At 48.1% G+C, this 22,671-nt stretch overlaps 2 protein-coding genes across 3 annotated transcripts in view; one reads left to right on the top strand and one right to left on the bottom strand.

The window, feature by feature from the left end:
• Window positions 1-3,227, bottom strand: part of RETREG3 (reticulophagy regulator family member 3) — a 14,241-nt gene extending 11,014 nt beyond the window's left edge. Inside the window, exon 1 of the mRNA XM_033168814.1 lies at window positions 2,980-3,227. Within this exon, the coding sequence (XP_033024705.1) occupies window positions 2,980-3,227 (248 nt within the window). The remainder of the gene's footprint in view (window positions 1-2,979) is intronic.
• TUBG1 (tubulin gamma 1) lies at window positions 2,988-22,671 on the top strand. 2 transcript variants are annotated; one of them, XM_033171177.1, is made up of 12 exons: window positions 2,988-3,095; window positions 3,580-3,674; window positions 4,789-4,901; window positions 5,754-5,921; window positions 7,079-7,147; window positions 11,940-12,019; window positions 13,807-13,933; window positions 15,012-15,098; window positions 17,504-17,653; window positions 19,003-19,155; window positions 20,748-20,909; window positions 22,451-22,648. In XM_033171177.1, exons 2-12 carry the CDS (start codon window positions 3,626-3,628, stop codon window positions 22,646-22,648), a joined length of 1,356 nt encoding a protein of 451 aa, XP_033027068.1. In that variant the 5' UTR covers window positions 2,988-3,095; window positions 3,580-3,625. The 2 variants fall into 2 exon arrangements, with proteins under 2 accessions (XP_033027068.1, XP_033027069.1); XM_033171178.1 differs by lacking the exon at window positions 2,988-3,095 and having other exon boundaries at window positions 3,540-3,674; window positions 22,451-22,671.

The raw sequence follows: 22,671 nt of genomic DNA, 5'->3' as shown, positions 1-22,671 counted from the left end.
TGTGCATTTAAAGCAATCTTGCCACGGTGAAGGTCATACTGAATGGGGAAGCTTCCCAGGGCTTCACCCAGTAATAATAAGTTATCAATAATAGATTATCAAGCACCAGGGGATTTCCCTTTGAGAGCAGGGTAGACCCAGTCACTTGTGCAGCATGTAACTGCCTGCATTCATCCTCTCTTTTTATTAATTGCAACTGAACATTTATTTCCAGAAGTAGGTCAGCAGGTGGGTCCTGATGCTCACATGAAGGCAGTTCAGGGGACTACACACTTCCTATTGTTTCCTTAAAAGCACTGTTGCAGCCATAGCAGCTTGGTGCTCTGAGAAGCAGCCTATCACAATGAGAAACCATTACTGTCTAGAACAGGGGATCAGAAGTCTGTAATCTGGCTCCCCAGAACTACTTTCTGGAAGCATAGGCAGTGACCACATAAGAGGCAGATTTTGGCTGGTCATGGACTAATCTTTGCTCTGCTGGGTTGAGAATTAGTCTAAGAAACTGAAGGGGATTCTATAAAGGATACTTGAACCTTGGGGGGGGATATGTTTTTGGGGTGCTTCCACATTAGGAAGGAAGGGTAAAGGATCCAGCAGGGAGTTTGCTGCATGGATCCCTCCGCGTTTAGGAAAAGCGCGCCAATTTAGCCAATGTAACGGTCAATAGATGGTTTCCCGCCTTGAAACCAGCTTAGAGACAAGGTTGTGATTGGTTCATGTAAATGTTATGACGATGTTTGATTCCTTAATAAATAGCCTCCGCTATCTGTAGCGTGTGTGGAGAACGCACGAGACAAGCCAGAGAGAACATTGGTGCGTGACAAGCCAGAGAGAAACCAAAAGTAAAACCAGCCGCACAGAGCAGTTGAGAGCTTCTTCACCATTGACTGCAGTCTCGTAGTATTTATTTCTTTTACTTAAAAAACTTTTATTTGGCTTTCTAAGTTTTGGCCGCTACCTAGCTTAGCCTATCTTTCACTCCAGAGACCTCCAGAATCTTCGGAACCTTCAGATACCTGCAGAAAACCTTCTGAAACCTTCAGCAACCTTCAGAACTCATGACAACTACCTTCAGATCATAGCCAGCGGACCCTTTCACGATGCAGTGGGAGCAGGAACTCTGGGATTACTGGTTGTCCCATCTGCTGGCTATCCCCACGGGGGGGGGGTTATAGCTTTGCCCATCGATGTTGGGTGAAGCACTAGGAAAGCCTAAGATCCTAACTTTTCCATTCAGTATCCAAGCAGCTCCATCAAGTCTCCAGGCGTTCCCATGGCAAGTGCAGGATTGGCCAGCACACCCATCACTAGCCCTCATGATTCATAACAGAGAGCAACTGAACTCTGTCAATTCAGCATGCTCCAACCTGCCTAACAAACCCACATTATAAAACAGATCTAGGCAATGACTTCTGCCGGCAATCTTTTCTCTTGCGTCCAAGATTACACAAAAACTAAAGCAAAAATAAGATCAGTTCAAATCTCACTTCTGGATAGAAGGAAGGCTTCTATTGCCATAAATACTTTTATCCCATATACTGTCTTGATGTCAAAACACTAGATGCAAGCTAGCTAGCAGAATTGTCTTCACAATGGAGGGTGGAGAGAGAAGCTCTTCCTCAGTCCATCACTTTTTCCTTTTTATTCAAAACTGACAACAGGCATGCAAACAGGAGGGATTAGCAGGGGCAACAGCATATGGGCCCCAACAATAGGTCAGTTGCTAGAGCATGAGACTCTTGATCTCAGGATCTTGGGTTCGAGCCCCACATTGGGCAAAAGATTCCTACATTGCAGGGGGCTGGACCGGTCCCTTTCAACCCTACAATTCTGAGATTTCTACAAATTCTTCAGGAAGCTGCCAGTCCCTGGACTGGCTGTAAGTAAGAAGGGTGATGGGGCGGTAGTGGCAGCTCACTGAGGCCAGCCTGAGGTTGGTGGCGCAGTGCCCCATTCCCCAAATGGATCAGCCTCCACCAAGTCCCTTTCTTCCTGGCCACTAGCCAGGCTCCCTGACAATGCACTTGAGACCAGAGCCCACCAAGGGTGCCACATAAACCATCCTTTTAACCAAAATACCACCATGCTTCATAAAAACGTAATGGATATTCCTCTTCAGAGACTCATTTCATTGGGAGAGTTTAAGCCACCTGTTGTAAGGCAGGATAGCCCACCTGGCAGTCCCTTGTAGTCAGAGGGGAAAGGTGGGGGTACAGTATAAACAAGCATAATATAATATAATATAATATAATATAATATAATATAATATAATATAATATAATATAATAATAGCATATAATATAATAGCATATAATTGTAATTATAATAACTAATAACCCGGGACAGCTCATGAGCCTCTTAATCTCAGGGTCCCAACCCGAGTGAGAGATTCCTGCATTGCAGAGGGTTGGTCTAGATGACCCCCGGGGATCCCTTCCAACTCTGCAGTTCTGTGAAAGGAAGCTAAAAGAGTACTTCAAAAGAGGTATGCAGCCTGCTTCCACACCACTCAATACTTCAGATAGTGCTAATAAACAAACAACAACAACCTGGGATAGCTCAGACTGAGAAGCACGAGCCTCTTGATGATGATTATAATGATGATGATTTATTTATACCTTGCCATCTGGGTGGGTTAATGCCAGGGTCGTGGGTTCCAGCCCCGTGTTGGGCAAAAAAAGATTAATGCATTGTAAGGGGGTGGGCCTAGATGACCCTCAGGATCCTTCCCAACCCTGCAATTCTATGACTTTAGGAAAACAAGGTACACGACACACACACACACACACCCCGCCAGAATAAAAACAAACCCCTGAAAGGATATTCCCACATGATTTGTTACTTCAGGCAGTGCTAATAAGCACCGCAGGAGAAGGAAAAGCTTCACCCTACGCGGAGTTAAACGTCAAGCCCGTTTCCCGCCCGCGTCCCCTCGCCTCCTCCATCACTCCTTTTCCTGACCCCCCGAGCCCGTCGCACCCGAAGGCGGCGTGAGCTCCGGCCCAGCCCAGCGCGCTCCTCGCCGGCCTCTCCCAGACGAGCGTGGCCTGCAGGGCGCTCAGCGCCGGCTCGTAAGGCCCCAGGCGGCCCTTCAGGTAGGCGCTCAGCGCGCGAACCCGCCGCTCCCGCTCCGACGCCGCCGGGGCCTGGGCGCCGCCGGTGCTGAAGGAGCCTTCTCCGCTCCGGCCGCCGCCTCCTCCTCCTCCTCCGGCCGCCTCGGCCTCCATCCTTCCTCTCTGCCCAGCGTCACCGGGAGACCCGCGGATGGCGGAGGAGGATCATCGTTCTCCGTCACCAACGGACACCGCAGCGGCAGCGGTACTATCGCCGCCGCCGCCGCCTCTCGCACACTCGCATGGCCGCCCCCATGCCGGCGACAACATAGTGCGGCGCCATCTTGCCGTACGGAAAGCGCGCTTCCTGCCGTTTCGGCGCATGCGCGTTGCCAAGGGAATAATATATATATATATATGTATGTATATACCGGATTCATAGGGTGTGAGGAGGTGAAGGCGGGAAGAAGCGTGTAGCGGGGCTGCAAACGGCATTTATTTTCATTTTCATTTTTTTTTTTTAAAGAAGGGGACGCGTCTCAGGCCCGGGAGGAGCAGAGGCCGGAGCCGCCATGCCGCGGGAGATCATCACTCTGCAGCTGGGGCAATGCGGCAACCAAAGTAAGGCCGGGATGCGCGGGGGGGGGGGGGTCCACGGAAAAGCGCGTAGGGCGGGGGAGAGAGGCGGGGGAACAGCGAAGGTTCTAAAGGGGCGTGGCCTGGCGTTGGCCGCGTTCTATTGGGGAGGAAAAGAGTTGAGGACTAGACACTTGAGTTGAAGATTTGGAAGGTACGCCAAGGGCCATCTAGTCCAGCCCCTCTGCAATGCAGGAATGATGATGATGATGATAATTATTGTTGATGTTATTTATTTATTCATTCATTCATTCATACCCCACCCATATGGCTGGGTTTCCCCAGCCACTCTAGGCGGCTTCCAACAAAATATTAAAAATACAATAAAACATCAGACATTAAAAACTTCCCTAAACAGTTGGGGGTGGAGACGCCCCTTCAGGTATACTTTTGCCCGACATGGGGCTCGAACTCACGACCCCTGAGATTAAGGGTCTCCTGCTCTATTGGATTTATAACCCCGTCTTTCCCCCTGAACAGGGACTCGAGGCGGCTCTTACAGATAAAATCAAGAACAGCCTGAACACAGAGCGGCCCGTAGGGGCATGGGGGAGGGGGAAGAGGAAACGCAAATCATTAAAATAAAAGTATTGCTCGAATTAAACCTATATGTATAAATCTATTAAAGCCACATCAGTAATTACAAGGAAATAAACAGCATGGCGCCACAGCCATGACTCTCTGACTCTCTTGTGTTGCCAAGGCTGCTAGTCCCTGTGGATATAGGGGGTGGGGAGGGAACTGGCATTGTGATGTGCAGCAGGTGGAATACCTCGGGCTTCTTGTTGCACCAAAGATGATGCATATTTCATTTCTTTATTTATTAAATTTATAAAGGTATGCAACTCACTGTTCCTCCTCTGCAGCACCCCCCCCCAAAAAAAATGCAGGCTAGTTTTTTGTTTTAAAGCAAGCTGGTAACTTCATGGGCTTATTTTCATGGGCTAGTATTGTATCGTCAAAATTCTGTGCAACAGGGAATGCAGCTTCCCCTGCACACGCATTATTTCCCCCTTAGTAGTAGGGTGATGTCTTTACCTTCTTCTGTATACTTGATGGCAAGGCAGGTGCTACCTTTATGCTTTTGTTCCTGTTGCAGTTGGCTTTGAATTCTGGAAGCAGCTCTGCGCAGAGCATGGCATCAGCCCCGAGGGCATTGTGGAGGAGTTTGCCACCGAGGGCACTGACCGAAAAGATGTCTTCTTCTACCAGGTGCGATAGGCTTCTATTCCCTCTGCCTTGTGGGTTCAAAATGCGCTGCTACGAGTGGGAACTGGACATAGCAGCCAAGAGTAAAGTGAAAGGATAAGTGTCATAGCCAGCAGGCAGAATAGCTAGTAGCTTCCATTAGAACACAGTAAGACATCAGATGTCTTCTAAAAGTCAGTTGTTTACAGTGGAACCTCGGGTTAAGAACGCTTCAGGTTAAGAACTCCGCTTAAGAACAGAAACTCTGCTCTGTCAGCGCAGTGGCAGCAGGAGGTCCCGTTAGCTAAAGTGGTGCTTCAGGTTAAGAACAGTTTTGGGTTAAGAATGGACCTCCGGAACGAATTAAGTACTTAACCCGAGGTACCACTGTATTTCCTTGGCATATGACGGGAGGCCGCTCCATAGGGCGGGCGCCACTACCGAGAAGGCCCTCTGCCTGGTTCCCTGTAGCCTCACTTCTTGCAATGAGGGAACCACCAGAAGACCCTCCCAAGTTGAACCTCAGTGGCTGGGCTGAGCGATGGGGGTTGATATGCTCCTTGAGGTATAACTGGGCCGAGGCCGTATAGTATCTGGGCAAACAAAGCTAACTAAGTGGTTATTATGCCTGTACATTGCGTCTGTTTGAATATGTTTATTGAAATACGAAACCATTTTTATAAAAAAAAAGAGAGAGAAAATAACAGCAACTGGTAAGGCGCATCCGCTGTGCGCTCTTGTGGCAATTGTCACTATGTGTGCCACTCATTTTAAGATTACAGGTTTGCAGGCAGAAGATTGCTGGAAGGGGCAGAGTGGTTTTTCTTTGGTGCCGTTGTCCTTTGGGTTCAAGGTGCTTGCGTTTCCTGTTAACAGGCAGACGATGAACACTATATCCCGCGAGCTGTCCTCTTGGACCTGGAGCCACGAGTGATCCATTCCATCCTGAACTCTCCATACGCCAACCTGTACAACCCAGAAAACATATACCTGTCTGAGCATGGCGGCGGGGCTGGGAATAACTGGGCCAGTGGCTTTTCACAGGTAAGAGGGTCACGAAACTGGGAGCTGAGCAGCCTTGGTTCCTGTGCTGGCCCCAGGGGTATGTCCGTGAAGCGAGGTCCAAGTCCAGTCCTGGGTCTAGGGGTCCAAAGGAGGTCAGTCCGGCGGGGAGCGAGGCAGGGAGCAGGTCGAGGTCCAAGGCAGGTTCAGGCACGAGGTTGCAGGTTGAGCACACGCTTGCAACTAAGTTGCTCACGCAACTTGGGCTGGGTCTGGCTGGCTTTTATCTGGCCCTATGCTTAGGGCGGCCCCAATCCTCCGGAGACTCGCCTCTCCTCCGGGCCTGGAGGCGAGCACTCCTCCTGTAGGCACTTAGCTCTCTTCGCCTCCCTGCCCTGAGCCTCTGTAGCTCAGGAGAGGCTGGTGGGTTACTGGACCCAGGGGCTGCCTCAGCTTCCTCTGAAGAGGCTGGGAGTGGAGCACCTGCAGGCAATGGGTCCTCCCTCCCATCAGGAGCCAGAGCAGACTCCGCTGATGCCTGCACCTGGGGATCCAGCACAGGTGGGGATCCTTCAGACTCAAGCCCTGGCCCCGGCTCAGCTGGTTCTGGAGGCGGGGAATCCTGTGCAGGCTGGGATCCCTCAGGTTCAGCATCAGAGTCTAACTCCCAGATACCCCCTTCAAAATAGCAACCATCTCTCATAGTTTTTAACTGCTTGAATGGGAGATATAATCAACAGTAGGGTTTAGTTTCATAGTTTTCTAATTTTCTATCAGCTTAAAACAGGGGTCGGCAAGGCTTACCGGGCATGGGCCGAATAATAACTCCTGCGGAGATCCTCTGTGGGCCGGGCCGGCGCAGCGTGACGCCGGAAATCACATCTGTGCACGTCCACAGAAGCGATTTTCAGTGTCTGGGCATGCGCAGAAGCGATTTCTGGTGCTGCAGACATGCACAGGTGCAGAAGTGATTTCCAGAGCCACGGAAGAGATTCCCCGCGCTGCGCCGTGTCACTTTAGCGCAGCGTGCAGGGTCTTGCCGAGCAGGCGGCTCAGTTCAGGGGCAGCTCATGGGCCAGTTAAGTGACCCTCATGGGCCACTTCCGGCCCATGGGCCTTAGGTTGCTGACCTCTGGCTTAAAAAATCAAAGTCAAATGGAGGATAAATATTTGGTTTTGTTTTGCGCTTCTTTCTTCAGGGAGAAAAGATCCATGAAGACATATTTGACATTATAGACAGAGAAGCTGACGGCAGTGACAGCTTAGAGGTAAGAGAAACCTTAAGAAGCGAGGAGGGAGGTACTGACTTCAGGACTGGCATTTTGCTGGTCCAGGGAGGCCTTCCTAGTCTGTTTTCTTAGAATTTTCTGTTGGAAGCAGCTGTTTCTTTCCAGATGGATTCCAGTCCATTTGTTCCAAATCTTTAGCAGGGGTATACTGCTTTTGTCCCTCTTTGAGGCCTTTTCCTGCATGCTCGTTCCAAAATAGCTGAATAGTTCTCCCCACCCCCCACCCCCTGTGTTTTGGTTTTCAAAAACAAACTTCTACTGGCGTACAGGGCAGGCTAAATTTGGCTATCTTTTAATCCACATCACTAAATAATTGCATTGTTGTTGTTTGTTTAAATCCTGCCTTTCTTCCAAAGAGCACAAGCTGGGATATGTGGTTGTGGCTTCCTTCCCAATCCCCCTTTTTAAAAAAATTCTCGCAACAACCATGCGACTCAGGTTAGGCTGAGTGGTGGAGACAACTGCTCAAAGATCACTCAAGTCAGGTTTGTGGCAGAGATTTGTGACTGACTCGCCCGCATGCTTCCCCCCCCCTTTGTTTAGCTCAAAACAGCCACAGAGGTAGGTGGCCAATTGAAGGAGCGGCTCAAGGAAAATATGTTTTGACATCCCCCCCCCCCCCGATTTTTCCTTATCTAAATTGCAGCTCACCCCCAGCTGATAATTTGGACTTTTGGGGAGGACATAAAGACACCATTCAGGTTTATGTGTTCCTTACCCCACTGGGCAAGTAGCAGCTTGGGAGTAGGGGAAGCTGTTCAAATGTGGGAAATGGTGAAAAGTAGAGCATTAAAAACCCACTCACCGACAACTGAACTATTAAGAAAAACCTGAAGATGAGCTCCTACGTAGGATCTGGCTAGACCTCAGTCCACCCCTTTGACGACCGCAGCCAGCATTGAAATAATAATAATAATAATAATAATAATAATAATAATTTATTTGTACCCTGCCCATCTGGCTGGGTTTCCCCAGCCACTCTGGGCGGCTCACAATGTAATATTAAAAACATGATAAAACATCAAATATTAAAATCTTCCCTAAACAGGGCTGCCTTCAGATGTCTTCTAAAAGTCAGATAGTGGTTTATTTCCTTGACATCTGACGGGAGGGCGTTCCACAGGGCGGGTGCCACCAACGAGAAGGCCCTCTGCCTGGTTCCCTGTAACCTCACTTCTCGCAGTGAAGGAACTGCTAGAAGGCCCTCAGAGCTGGACCTCAGTGTCCGGGCTGAATGATGGGGGTGGAGACGCTCCTTCAGGTATACAGGACCGAGGCCGTTTAGGGCTTTAAAGGTCAACACCAACACTTTGAATTGTGCTCGGAAATGTACTGGGAGCCAATGCAGGTCTTTCAGGACCGGTGTTCTGTGGTCTCGGCGGCCACTCCCAGTCATCAGTCTAGCTGCCGCCTTCTGGATTAATTGTAGTTTCCGGTTCACCTTCAAAGGTAGCCCCACATAGAACTGGCTGAGGAGCGGCAGAGCGGTTTGCTTTTCCTCTGGCAGCCTGCTCGGTAGAAGGTAAAAAATAGCAGACTGGTAAAACTCCAGTTGGTGACGTTTCTGGCCTTGTACACAAGGCTGCACCGGCTCTCGCAAACAGCTGTGTGTCGCTCTTGCTTGTAGGAAGAAACACTTAAAAAAAAAAATCTTTTTAACTCCCCCACATCCCTTTCGTTTTAATCCGCTGGGTTACTCTTGCTATTCCGTTGGCAGCTGCAACGAGGCATGACCTATCTTGGCAGTCAGCCTGGCAGACCTCAGCAGCAGCCGCCCTCTCTGGGCTCCTTCCTCCAGAGTAGTTCAGACTTTTGCTCTGCTGCTGCTTCTAGGTACAGAGCTACAGCTTGGGGATTTGTCTGTCTCTGGCTACTTGCGTGCCACTGACACTAGTAAAACAAGAGAGACACTTTTCTGCTTCACAGTTAAGGATGGCAGCTCTATTCAACGCGGCCTTGTTACTTCCTTTAGCTATCAGTGTCCAATCCATGGTCTGGTTAGCTTCTGCCTGAGACTTGTCTTTTTGGAAATCCTCCAGGTGTACTGCTTTGAATCCCTTAGTTAAATAGAAACTTGTTGTGATTCCCTCTCGTGCCAAGCTTGAGAGATCAGGTGTCTTGAAATAGGTCTGTCCTAAAACAAGTTACAGGTGGGTAGCCGTGTTGGTCTGCCATAGTCAAAACAAAATAAAAAATTCTTTCCAGTAGCACCTTAGAGACCAACTAAGTTTGTTCTTGGTATGAGCTTTCGTGTGCACACGAAAGCTCATACCAAGAGCAAACTTAGTTGGTCTCTAAGGTGCTACTGGAAAGAATTTTTTATTTTGTTTTGTCCTAAAACAAGACAGTGTTTTCTGCTTGTAAGAGATTCCACTAGGCCTTGTATTGCCTTGTAGATTAAAGGAAGAAAAGTTGTTGTTTTTGTTGTTTTAAAGCAGCTCATTTAGGCTCAGTAAATTTCTGGAATTAAGGAAAAGTTAAATCTCTCTCTCTCTCTCTCTCTCTCTCTCTCTCTCTCTCTAATATGGGGGAAGTTGATACTCTCTCTCTTTCCATCTCTCTCTCCCTTCCTCTCTCTTTTACTCCATATACAGGTGAAACTCGAAAAATTAGAATATTGTGGAAAGGTTCATTTCTCTCAGTAATTCAACTTAAAAGGTGAAACTAATATATGAGATAGACTCATGACATGCAAAGTGAGATATGTCAAGCCTTTATTTGTTATAATTGTGATGATTATGGCGTACAGCTGATGAGAACCCCAAATTAACAATCTCAACTTTGGGGTTTTCATCAGCTGCACGCCATAATCATCACAATTATAACAAATAAAGGCTTGACATATCTTGCTTTGCATGTCATGAGTCTCCCTCATATATTAAACTCCAGTAGGTAATGAAAACAGTTGCTTACATAAATGGACTTTTCCATGATAATCTAATTTTTCGAGTTTCACCTGTACAGTGGTACCTTGGTTCTCAAACTTAATCCATTCCGGAAGTCCGTTCCAAAACCAAGGCGTGCTTTCCCATAGAAAGTAATGCAAAATTGATTAATCTGTTCCAGACTTTTAAAAAACAACCCCTAAAACAGCAATTTAACATCAATTTTACTATCTAACGAGACCCTTGGTCTATAAAATGAAAGCAATAAACAATGTACTGCAGTCACGCCCACAATCAATCAATCAGTAGCTGAACTGGGTTCCAAACAGTCACAAAAACACAACAAAAAGAGCCGCAAAAACAAGAACGCAAAATAAATAGCAAAAACAGACAGACCTCAGCGTAGCACTCAAGACGGAAGTGTGGCACTCGAATCGGAAGCGTAGCACTCAAAACGGAGCACATTCGGCTTCTGAAAAAATGTTCGCAAACTGGAACACTTACTTCTGGGTTTGCAGAGTTTGGGTTCCAAGTTGTTCAAGTACCAAGGCGTTTGAGAACCAAGGTACCACTGTAATCTGGGGGGGGGGGGCTTTGAACTACAATTTCCATCACCCCTGACTACTGGTCCTGCTAGCTATAGGTGGTGGGAGTTGTAGTCCAAAACAGGTGGAGAACCAAGTTTGGGAACCCCAGCCCTAACCATTTATAATGCTCTGGAATATCGCATGTTGGTGAGATTAAAAGCTCTTCGCTCTGAAGTTTATAGGGAAGCTTCGGGAGGGGGGAAATAGGATATATTATTTTTAAGTTAAAAAGGAAAGCTATAATTTTTTTATCCCACCCAGCCACTGTGTAGTATCATACAGCCCTAGAAGGCTCTCTATCTAGAGCCCTAAACAGAAGCACTCCTCTTCACAGCTGGGAGATAACACTGCAATGTTTGGTTGGGGCTCCCTACTGTGAACAAAATGGGACGCGGGTGGCGCTGTGGTCTAAAGCACAGAGCCTAGGACTTGCCGATCACAAGGTCGGTGGTTCGAATCCCCGCGACGGGGTGAGCTCCCGTTGCTCGGTCCCTGCTCCTGCCAACCTAGCAGTTCGAAAGCACGTCAAAGTGCAAGTAGATAAATAGGTACTGCTCTGGCGGGAAGGTAAACAGCGTTTCCGTGCGCTGCTGTGGTTCGCCAGAAGCAGCTTAGTCACATGCTGGCCACATGACCTGGAAGCTGTATGCCGGCTCCCTCAGCCAGTAAAGCAAGATGAGCGCCGAAAAGGTTACAAGATGGTAATGCAGAAAGCAATTGGGCAGTAGCGTTGTCTGAATTTTCCGTGAAAAGTAAATGAACACAGCGTGGCAGTTTTTTTTTTGTTTTTTTTAATGGGCTAGTTCAACCATCCTTCACCTGTTGAGTACAGGTAAAGGTAAAGGGCCCCTGGACGGTTACGTCAACTCCAAGGCGACTATGGGGTTGCAGTGCTCATCTCGCTTTCAGGCCAAGGGAGCCTGCGTTTGTCCACAGACAGCTTTCCAGGTCATGTGGCCAGCATGACTAAACCACTTCTGGCGCAACGGGACACTGTGACAGAAACCAGAGTGCACAGAAACGCTGTTTACCTTCCCACCACAGTGGTACCTATTTATCTACTTGCACTGGCGTGCTTTCGAGCTGCTAGGTTGGCAGGAGCTGGGACAGAGCAACGGGAGCTCACCCTGTCGCGGGGATTCGAACCACCGACCTTCCAATCAGCAAGCCCAAGAGGCTCCGTGGTTTAGACCACAGCGCCACCTTGTTGAGTACAGAGAGTGGCTTCAATTGTCCTTTGGCCCGACGGTTGTAATGTGCATTGACATATTTTCTGTCGCACGTCGTTCTTTCCTCCAGGGTTTTGTCCTGTGCCATTCCATCGCCGGTGGGACAGGCTCTGGTCTGGGCTCTTACCTCCTGGAGAGATTAAATGACAGGTGAGCAATGGGGCAAAAAACCCCACACGTGCACGGACCCATATGCGCACACCGCTCGGCGAGTGGTAGGCGATGCAGGCAGGCAGGCTACTTTGGAGAGCCAGCAGCCCGGCGGATGAGTAAGACGCCCAGCTGACTCAGAGTCAGGCCTGCCCCACCCAGACACCAGCTTGGGCAAGCCTTGGAGCTGGTGAAGTTGTGACTTGAAACGGGGGGTGGGGGGGGGGGAGAAGAGGCTGAGATCAGCCTGCCACCTCAGGCAAGGAATGTTCTTTAGCTTTTGCTAAAGCAAACCGCATCTCTTTGGCGTCGACACGTAGTGATTTGCGAGCCTGCGTCCTTGCAAGATTTTCAGAAATTGCGAGGAGGGGACGGAGCCATCGGTGACGATGCAGATACATCGCAGCCTTTACTTGACTCCTGCCCTTTGGCCTCGGAAATAAAGCCTCAAGTAAACACTCCTTGGTTGTGGTTATTTTTCATTATGCTTGAAAGCGGCATCTTCTCGGTTTTGGCCAAAATAGTTGAGCTGTGATTTCCTCACACAATTGTAGTATTTTTAAAAAATGACATGTCTGCCCCACACCCCACTGAGCCTTCCTCTGCTTCTCGGTGGGAAGTGAAGCATGCAGATGACCTTGTGATTACTGTGGAAGACCTGGTGGTTAGTATGCCACGGGTCTTGGATAAGATTTGTGAGTTTGGCCAGGTAGCGGGTTTCAGGTTTTTAAAAAAAAGGTAAAATGAAAATGTTGGTGGGAAATGTGGCAGAACAATATAAAAAAGACCTACAGCGAATTACGGAACTGATAATAGAGGAAAAGGTCAAATACTTAGGAGTGTGGTTGACAGCTAGGAATATAAATATCTTTAAGGATACAAATACTTGGAAAGAAATAAAGACAAATTTGGAGGTATGGGAGAAGGATGAATTTATCTCTCTGGGGGAGGATATCAGTAATAGAAATGAATGTATCGCCAAGAATGTTACCTTTTTTCCAATGGATACCCGTAATCAGCGGCGCAGGACACTGCAAGGAATGGCAGAAATATATGTCTAAATTTATCTGGCAGGGGAAGAAGCCAAGAATAAAGTGGTGTTGTTGTTCAGTCGTTCAGTCGTGTCCGACTCTTCGTGACCCCATGGACCAGAGCACGCCAGGCACGCCTATCCTTCACTGCCTCTCGCAGTTTGGTCAAACTCATGTTAGTAGCTTCGAGAACACTGTCCAACCACCTCATCCTCTGTCGTCCCCTTCTCCTTGTGCCCTCCATCTTTCCCAACAGCAGGATCTTTTCCAGGGAGTCTTCTCTTCTCATGAGGAGGCCAAAGTACTGGATCCTCAACTTCGGGATCTGTCCTTCTAGTGAGCACTCAGGGCTGATTTCTTTAAGACTGGATCGGTTTGATCTTTTTGCAGTCCATGGGACTCTCAAGAGTCTCCTCCAGCACCATAATTCAAAAGCATCAATTCTTCGGCGATCAGCCTTCTTGATGGTCGAGCTCTCACTTCCGTACATAACTACTGGGAAAACCATAGCTTTAACTATACGAATAAAGTATAAATTGTTAAAAGACTCTGCCTCGAGTCAGTAAGATACCCCGCGATGCTCACCACCCCAACATCTGATTAGGCCTCAGCTCAGTAGCACATCTAATCTAAAATGGTCACTGGGTCGTCATGCGCACCCTGGCGCTGTGGCCACAGAAACGAGTCCTCCAAAAGCACAAAGAGATACAGGATGTTCGTCTTTATTGAAGCAGCTGTCTCTCTCTCTCCTCACAGGTACCCCAAGAAGCTGGTGCAGACATACTCAGTCTTTCCCAACCAAGATGAGATGAGCGATGTGGTTGTGCAGCCCTACAACTCTCTCCTGACCCTCAAGCGGCTGACACAGAATGCCGACTGTGTGGTAAGGGTTGCAAAATTGGGGGTGCCGTGGGGTGGGGAAGGCGAAACTCCCTTCCTTCCTTCCCTTGCCCCCCCCCCAGGTCTCAGTAGTAGAGCTGAGAAGCACAACACCCTATTCTTAAAGACAGTGGTACCTTGGTTCTCGACAGTGTTCTCGAAGCTACTAACATGAGTTTGACCAAACTGTGAGAGGCAGTGAAGGATAGGCATGCCTGGCGTGCTCTGGTCCATGGGGTCACGAAGAGTCGGACACGACTGAACAACAACAACAACCTTGGTTCTCGAATTTAATCCGTCCCGGGAGTCTCTTCGACTCCCGAAACAGTTCAAAAACCAAGGCGCAACTTCCGAATGGCTGCAGGAGCTTCCTGCACTCAGTCGGAAGCTGCGTCGGACGTTTGGCTTCCGAAAAACGTTCGCAAAACCGGGACACTCGCTTCCGGGTTTGCGGCGTTCGGGGAGCCAATTTGTTAGGCAGCCAAGCCGTTTGACAACCAAGGTACCACTATATATGGAGAGATGGACCACGGGAACAATTTCCGTAGAGTTGGTTGGTGTTTTTTAAAGGTTTCTCTGGTCGTATGGCAACACAGTCAGAATCGGGGAGCTTCTGGGTGTTTCCTGAGGTTCCATTGAGTGGTAGACTCGTTATCTGGGGAACGGGGTTCGCGTCCCCGCTCCTCCACATGCAGCTGCTGGGTGACCTTGGGCTAGTCACACTTCTCTGAAGTCTCTCAGCCCCACTCACCTCACAGAGTGTTTGTTGTGGGGGAGGAAGGGAAAGGAGAATGTTAGCCGCTTTGAGACTCCTTCGGGTAGTGATAAAGTGGGATAGTAAATCCAAACTCTTCTTCTTCTTCTTCTTCTTCTTCTTCTTCTTCTTCTTCTTCATTCCCTAGTACCTCCACGTCAGTTAGCCCTGTAATGTGGCTGAGAATTCAGCTGAGAGCAGTCAAGAAACAAATGGGGATGTGGGGTGGAATTGGAACATCATGTGTCCATTAATCGGGCAGAGGGATGCCCTCCCTCCCATCATGTACTCATCCTTTGCTTCTTAACCCCTATCTCCCCTTTGATAGGTGGTTCTAGACAACACAGCCCTGAACCGCATTGCAACTGACAGACTGCATATCCAGAATCCCACCTTTTCTCAAATTAACCAGCTGGTGAGTAACCAGGGGTGTTGGGAGGAGAAGATGCTGTCCCCACCCCCCAAGCCCCTGAAGAAGGATGGCTGGGGGGTTAAGGTGATTTCAAAGACACAGGGCGGGGAATTTATTTATATTTTAAAATATTTTTTTAAATAATTAATTTTCACAATTAAATATTATCACATCACATAAGCTTAAAATAAAAAGATAGAAAATAAAACATTTTGACGCAATATTAAGTCCACATTTTGGGATTACTCAGATACCTTGACTTCCCTGGGAATTTAAATCTGCTGTTGACCATCCCTTTGGTTCTGTAGGCGCTTTTTTAAAATGGCGATTGCATGCCACTTTAAAGAAAAAAAAGTGCTTATGAAAAGCGGCACGTAATGTTTTCAGACAAATAAAAGTGTGGGCTTCTAATGAACTTGACCCAAATGACATTTTAGCCCCACCCTATTCACTCGCTAGAAATAAGCAAGCTCCTCTTTTTCAGATTTCAGCGCTGGGCGTTTCTAGTTTGCTAGCTATTGGTTTTTTCTCATGTTCTCTGCAAGTTTGAGTATTTGGGTGTTTTTACTGGCTTGTGTTAGGTTGTGTGTAGTTAATTTAAGAGTGCTATTACATCATGCAAGATTAATAGCCTTATTGCAGAGATGAGAGCCCTGTAGAAGACTTAACCTGGTTCTCATATGTCCAAGCCCAACATTTGCTTCACAGGAAAGGCAAGCGTCTACGTGTTGGCTGCATTTATTTTCTAAACTTGGAAGTATTTGGAATCAGGGTGGATTTGATTTAAATCAAACTGATTTAAATCACGATTTAAATCACTAGTCAGTAAGGCTTGATTTGAATCAGTTTTCTACATAAAGACTAATTCTTGCTGGTATAACTTTAATATGCACGTAGATGAAGATTTTTACAATAACAACTTTTCATATTAGTTTTTTTTTATCCCCAGTTTAATAGGTTAATCATTCATATTTGGACAACTTTTCTGTTGTACTTAGGAAGGAGACAAATAATCATTACCTTAATAATAACAATTTAAATAGATTTATTAGATCCCTTCCATTCCAAACAATCAGAAAAATATTGTTTCTATTCTGTTCACTGAACTTCTTGAAACTTAACACTGAAGGGGTTGATTCTGTATTCATAGGTTTGTAGAACAATAGGATTAAGGTCTTTTTCTCAACTCTGTTCATGTTATAACATTTTTGCTGTGAAGAAGAGGCATGTGATCTCTGCTGAGTCAAATTCAGTTTTGAGAACTGCAAAAGTAAACCAAGCATCTGTGATAATATCTTGTAGGCAGAGAAACTGCCCAATAATCTTACAAAAACCTCTGGAAGAGCATAAATGACATTGTGAATGGATTAATGGAATTTATTTACCAAAAAATTAAACATATACAGCCTTATTCTACATAATTAAAAAACTAATCTTTATTTCATGATTGAATAACCTTTGGATGGTAATATATTTTCCCCAAAAAGCATTTTATTTTAAAAAATCCAATTTAAATAAAAAAAATCCATTTTGTTTAATTTATTTTTTAAAAAATCATTGATTTTTATCCACCCTGTTTGGAATAAACTCTTAGCTCCAGCACATCTCCCTCTGACTCGGCTTTGTGGCCCACATTGGACCTGGGATAGCCCAGTCAGCAGAGCAGGAGACTCTTCATCTCAGGGTTGTGAGTTCGAGCCCCACATTGGGCAAAAGATTGCTGCATTGCAAGGGGTTGGACCAGGTGACCGTCGTGGTCCCTTCCAACTCTATGATTCTATTATATTTTAGGATTCTGAGAGAAGGTTGAAAGAAGAGGTCCTGGAAAATGAGCACGTGTCCCTTTTCCTGGAGCCCCTTGAAAACAGGACAGTGGTACCTCTGCTTAAGAACTTAATTCGTTCTGGAGGTCCGTTCTTAACCTGAAACTGTTCTTAACCTGAGGTACCACTTTAGCTAATGGGGGCTCCCGCTGCCGCCATGCGATTTCTGTTCTCATCCTGAAATAAAGTTCTTAACCCGAGGCACTACTTCCGGGTTAGCGGAGTCTGTAACCTGAAGCGTTTGTAACCCGAGGTACCACTGTACAATGGTACCTTGGAAGTCGAACGGAATCTGTTCCGCAAGTCCGTTCGATTTCCAAAACGTTTGGAAACCGAGGTGCAGCTTCCGATTGGCTGCAGGGAGCTCCTGCAGCCAACCGGAAGCCATGAAACCCGCGTCGGGAAGTTCGGGTTCCAAAGAACGTTCGCAAACCGGAACACTCACTTCCAGGTTTGCGGCGTTCAGGAGCCAAAACGTCCCGAGTACCAAGGCGTTCGGGATCCAAGGTCGGAATGTATTCTCCTTTTGGTGTTGCCAAAAAGTCTTGCCCTGACTTACGGTTTTGGTTTTGCTTCCTGGGTTAGGTCTCCACCATCATGTCTGCCAGCACCACCACATTGCGCTACCCCGGCTACATGAACAACGACTTGATCGGTCTGATCGCCTCCCTGATTCCCACTCCCAGGTTGCACTTCCTGATTACGGGCTACACCCCTCTCACCACAGACCAGGCTGTAAGTGCTTTCCCGCCTCTTCTCCTAAGTCAAGCTCTGGGAGTTCCCATGCTCTTAGCCCCCTCTGCACCCTCAGGGGGTCTGAGAAGAGACCGTCTTTAGTCTCCTGCCCTCCTGTTTTAATGGCCAGCCATCGCACATCCTAGGAACGGTGCAGTCAGAATGTGTCCGGTCTATGGTCGAAATGATTATAATGGTGTTAGAGGCCTGCAGGCAGTGCTTCCCCCCCCCCCCCCAAAAAAAACAATGTTTAGGGGTACTCTCATTTTGACTCAAGAAAATCACCATTTTCTAGTTCAGATCTGGGGGAAATAAATACAGTGTAATGGACAAAAGCACAAAGAACACGCATTGCCTCGTATTACACAGCTGGCAGCTCCCAGTAACCTCCACGTTGGCATGAGGTTGTGTGCACTAACATCTTCCCGAAACTGACCCATCGCCGTGCTAGATTCCAGCTCCTACTTCACACATTAAACGCTCACTTCCGTCTGAGACTCTGGACAGGAAATGGGGGTAGCAACGGAACTGACGATTCACTGTGCTAGAGAAGAAACTAATTTATTTTATTTATTTATTTTGAAATTTTTAGTTTCTTCTCCCATTAGATCACAAAATGTTTCGGGGTATGCGTCCCCCTGCATCCCTCCCCCCCCCCCTGAAAAAATCACTGCCTGCAAGTGTGCAGAAAGGAAAAGGAAGGGTAACATAGCTGTCGACTTTTCCCTTTTCTTGCGAGGAATCCTATTCGGAATAGGGGAATTTCCCTTAAAAAAGGGGAAAGTTGACAGCTATGGTAATACCTGAGGCTGACCCCTTCGGCAGCACTCCCACCCTGCTAAATACAGATGTTTTCTCCCCTTTTCTCCCCTTCCCTCGCAAGCAGCAGCAGAAGATGCAGAAGGGCAGATCGCAGAGGCTGACAGTTCAGAAGAGGGTATCAAATGCATGGCGTGGGTGTGGCGACTTCCGTGTGTGAGAGCTCTCTTGCTCCCTGTTTCTTTTATTTTTTTCTTGACCTTGATCTGTGGATATAGGGTTTGACCTGGCAGCTTGTATTTCTGTCTCTATCTCTGTCGCTTAAGGGAAGCCAGAGTGGCCCAAGAAGGTGAATCTGCTCCCCCAAATATCAGTAAAGAGATGTATGAAGCTGCAAAATTTTCTTTCCGAATGGCCTTGGACCCCGGGGGTGATTCTTCTGTAATGTCTCAGGATACCCTCCCGGGGGAAGACTTTCCCTGGAATGGAGAATTTTCCCCAGCTGTGCTGATCCACTCTCTCGGTGTATGGCGTGACCTTTGTCAATCCTTCTACCAACTGAATGCCTATGCTGACCTGTCCCTCCGCAGGTGGCCAGCGTCCGCAAAACCACCGTCCTTGACGTGATGCGGCGGCTGCTGCAGCCCAAGAACGTCATGGTGTCCATGGGGCGTGACCGGCAGACGAACCATTGCTATATCGCCATCCTTAACATCATCCAGGGGGAAGTGGACCCCACCCAGGTCAGTGGCTAGAGAAAGATCAGCCGTAGGCGAGCGACTGCATGGAAGGAACCCGCACCAGGGGTCACTTCTCGTGACGGCAGTGTCAAAGCAATGTGAGAACCACATACCCACATTACATTTCATACCCACATTTCATTTAGGAATAATAATTATTATTATTTATTATTTATACCCTGCCCATGTGGCTGAGTTTGCCCAGCCACTCTGGGCGGTTACCAACAGAATATTAGAAACATGGTAAAACATCAAACTTCCCTAAAAGGGGCTGCCTTCAGGTGTCTTCTAAAAGTCAGATAGTTGTTTATTTCCTTGACATCTGGTAGGAGGGCGTTCCACAGGGTGGGCGCCACTACTGAGAAGGCCCTCTGCCTGGTTCCCTGTAACCTCATTTTTCGCAGGGAGGGAACCACCAGAAGGCCCTCGGAGCTGGACCTCAGTGTCCGGGCTGAATGATGGGGGTGGAGACGCTCCTTCAGGTATACTGGGCCATTTAGGGCTTTAATGGTCACCATCAACACTTTGAATTGTGCTCGGAAATGTACTGGGAGCCAATGTAGGTCTTTTAGGACCGGTGTTATGTGGTCTCGGCAGCCGCTCCCAGTTTCCAGTCTAGCTGCTGCATTCTGGATTAGCTGCAGTTTCCAGGTCACCTTCAAAGGTAGTCAGTCCCACGTAGAGTGCATTGCAGTAGTCGAAGCGGGAGATAACTAGAGCATGCACCACTCTGGCAAGACAGTCTGCGGGCAGGTAGGGTCTCAGCCGGTGTACCAGATGGAGCTGGTTAACAGCTGCCCTGGACACAGAATTGACCTGCTCCTCCATGGACAGCTGTGAGTCCAAAATGACTCCCTGGCTGCGCAACTGGTCCTTCAGGGGCACAGTTACGCCATTCAGGACCAAGGAAGCACCCACACCTGCCCGCCCTGTCCCCCAAAAACAGTACTTCTGTCTTGTCAGGATTCAACTTCAGTCTGTTAGATGCCATCCACCCTCCAACCACCTCCAGACACCTCTGCGGTGCCTGTGGAATGCTGCAGAGGTCCACCACTACTCAAAATATAAAGCGTCCACAGTCTCTTCCTAGCCTGTATAGCTCAGCTGGTTCGAGCATGGTGCTGATAATGCCAAGGTTGCAGGTTTGATCCCCGTATGGGGTAGCTGCTTATTCTCACATTGCAGGGGGTTGGACTAGCTCGGGGGTTTCCCAAACATGGGTCTCCAGCTGTTTCTGGACTACAACTCCCATCATATCTTGCTAGTGTGATCAGGGATGATGGGAATTGTAGTTCAAAAACAGCTGTAGACCTAAGTTTGGGGAACCCTGGACTAGGCGATCGTCAGGGCCCCGTCCGACTCCTACCTTTCTATGATCCAAAGAGGAAGTAGTCAGGATAGCTCAGTTGGTAGTGCACAGTACCCTTCATCTCAGGGTTGTGGGTTTGAGTCCCGCATTGGGTGAAAGATTGCTGCATTGCAGGGGGCCAGGCTAGCTGACCCTCGTGGTCCCTTCCAACTCTATGATTCTATACAGGCCCCTTGGTTTGAACAGCTGCGTTTGCACCCTTGAAAATAATCCGCCTTCCTTCCAGGTCCACAAGAGCCTGCAGCGGATCCGAGAGAGGAAGCTGGCCAATTTCATTCCCTGGGGCCCAGCCAGCATCCAAGTAGCACTTTCTAGGAAGTCTCCATACTTGCCGTCAGCACATCGGGTCAGCGGTCTGATGATGGCCAACCATACCAACATTTCGTCGGTGAGTTCGGGCGCAAGCACAGATGCGGCTGTTTACTAAGGAGGTTGGCATTTTCAGACCCAAGAAATATTTCCCTGGCAGCATGCCCGTTACTTCTCTCCGGACTAGTCTTCAGCTAACGCTGATCACAGTCCAGGAATCATTTGTAAACTGGATTCAGTTTCCCTTAAGGCTTTTCGTGCTCAAGTTTCATGTTTGTCGAGATATATGTAAGAAAAGCAAGGACCGAAAGATGATAGCTCTCTGAAAGTAAATCTAGGAGAGAAAAGAAAATCCTGTAAGATGTTCCTGGAGAGGTAAAGGGTTGGTGCTTATGGGTTGTATGGAGAGGGTGTTGCCTTGACTAATTCTTTATGGAGCAAAGGGCGGGCAGGAGAACTATGGTGAATTCTCTGGTTATCTCACGCTTGGACTACTGCAATGCGCTCTACATGGGGCTACCCTTGAAGGTGACCCAGAAACTACAACTAATCCAGAATGTGGCAGCTAGACTGGTGACTGGGAGTGGCTGCCGAGACCACATAACAGTTGTCCTGAAAGATCTGCATTGGCTCCCAGTACGTTTCCGAGCACAATTCAAAGTGTTGGTGCTGACCTTTGAAGCCCTAAACTGCCTCGGCCCACTAGACCTGAAGGAGCATCTCCACCCCCATTGTTCTGCCCAGACACTGAGGTCCAGCTCCAAGGGCCTTCTGGCGGTTCCCTCGCTGCAAGATGTGAGGTTACAGGGAACCAGGCAGAGGGCTTTCTCAGTAGTGGCACCCGCCCTGTGGAACGCCCTACCACCAGATGTCAAAGAGAAAAACAACTACCAGACTTTTAGAAGACAGCCCTGTTTAGAGAAGCTTTTAATGTTTAACAGACTATTGTATTTTAATATTCTGTTGGAAGCCGCCAAGAGTGGCTGGGACAACTCAGCCAGATGGGAGGGGTATAATAATGATCATGATGAAACCACTAGGATTTAAAAGCCTCCATGGGTAGAGATCCCCAGCCCCTGTTGACAGCTGGTTCGGAGGCTCTAGATACAGCCAGAAACAGTAGCAGCGAAAAAAAATCCTTCCCCGCTGCAACTAAATCTGTAATACATTGGGCAGCAGAGTTCTTTCAAGTGCTGAGAGGCCTAGTTGCATTCTGAGCAGCCGGAGCCATTGGAATTATTAGCAACCCCACTGCGCAAAACATACCATAGTTTTTGGGTTTTTTTAAGTCACCGATTTATTTCCGCTTGGCTCCACCTTGATGCCAATCTACAGTGCCATGCCCGCCGTGGCTTTCTGAGCTGTGTGGAGCAGTGGTTAAGAGCGGTGGACTCGTAATCTGGTGAACCGGGTTCGCTTCCCCGCTCCTCCACATGCAGCTGCTGGGTGACCTTGGGCTAGTCACACTTCTCTGAAGTCTCTCAGCCTCACTCACCTCACAGAGCGCTTGTTGTGAGGGAGGAAGGGAAAGGAGATTGCTAGCCGCTTTGAGGCTCCTTAAGGGGAGTGATAAAGCGGGATATCAAATCCAAACGCCTCCTGTTCTTTTTTTTTACCCAGCTCTTCGAACGCACCTGCCAGCAGTACGACAAGCTGCGCAAACGCGAAGCCTTCCTGGAGCAGTTCCGCAAGGAGGACATCTTCAAGGAGAACTTTGACGAGCTCGACGACTCCCGGAAGGTTGTCCAGGAGCTGATAGACGAATACCACGCCGCCACTCGGCCCGACTACATCTCCTGGGGCACACAAGAGCAGTGAGAAGGGACAAAGAGGCCGCCCTT

Source organism: Lacerta agilis, chromosome 14, assembly GCF_009819535.1.
Source record: "Lacerta agilis isolate rLacAgi1 chromosome 14, rLacAgi1.pri, whole genome shotgun sequence".
Taxonomy (NCBI): domain Eukaryota; kingdom Metazoa; phylum Chordata; class Lepidosauria; order Squamata; family Lacertidae; genus Lacerta; species Lacerta agilis.
The sequence above is the reverse complement of the archived record's forward strand: the minus strand, read 5'-3'. Positions and strand labels throughout refer to the sequence as shown.

Excerpts from the sequence above, each read along its gene's own strand:
- TUBG1 (XM_033171178.1), top strand. The coding sequence starts at position 3,626 with ATGCCGCGGGAGATCATCACTCTGCAGCTGGGGCAATGCGGCAACCAA. Across the intron at positions 4,902-5,753 it reads AAGATGTCTTCTTCTACCAG|GCAGACGATGAACACTATAT; the intron begins GTGCGATAGGCT and ends TCCTGTTAACAG. Across the intron at positions 13,934-15,011 it reads CACAGAATGCCGACTGTGTG|GTGGTTCTAGACAACACAGC; the intron begins GTAAGGGTTGCA and ends CCCCTTTGATAG.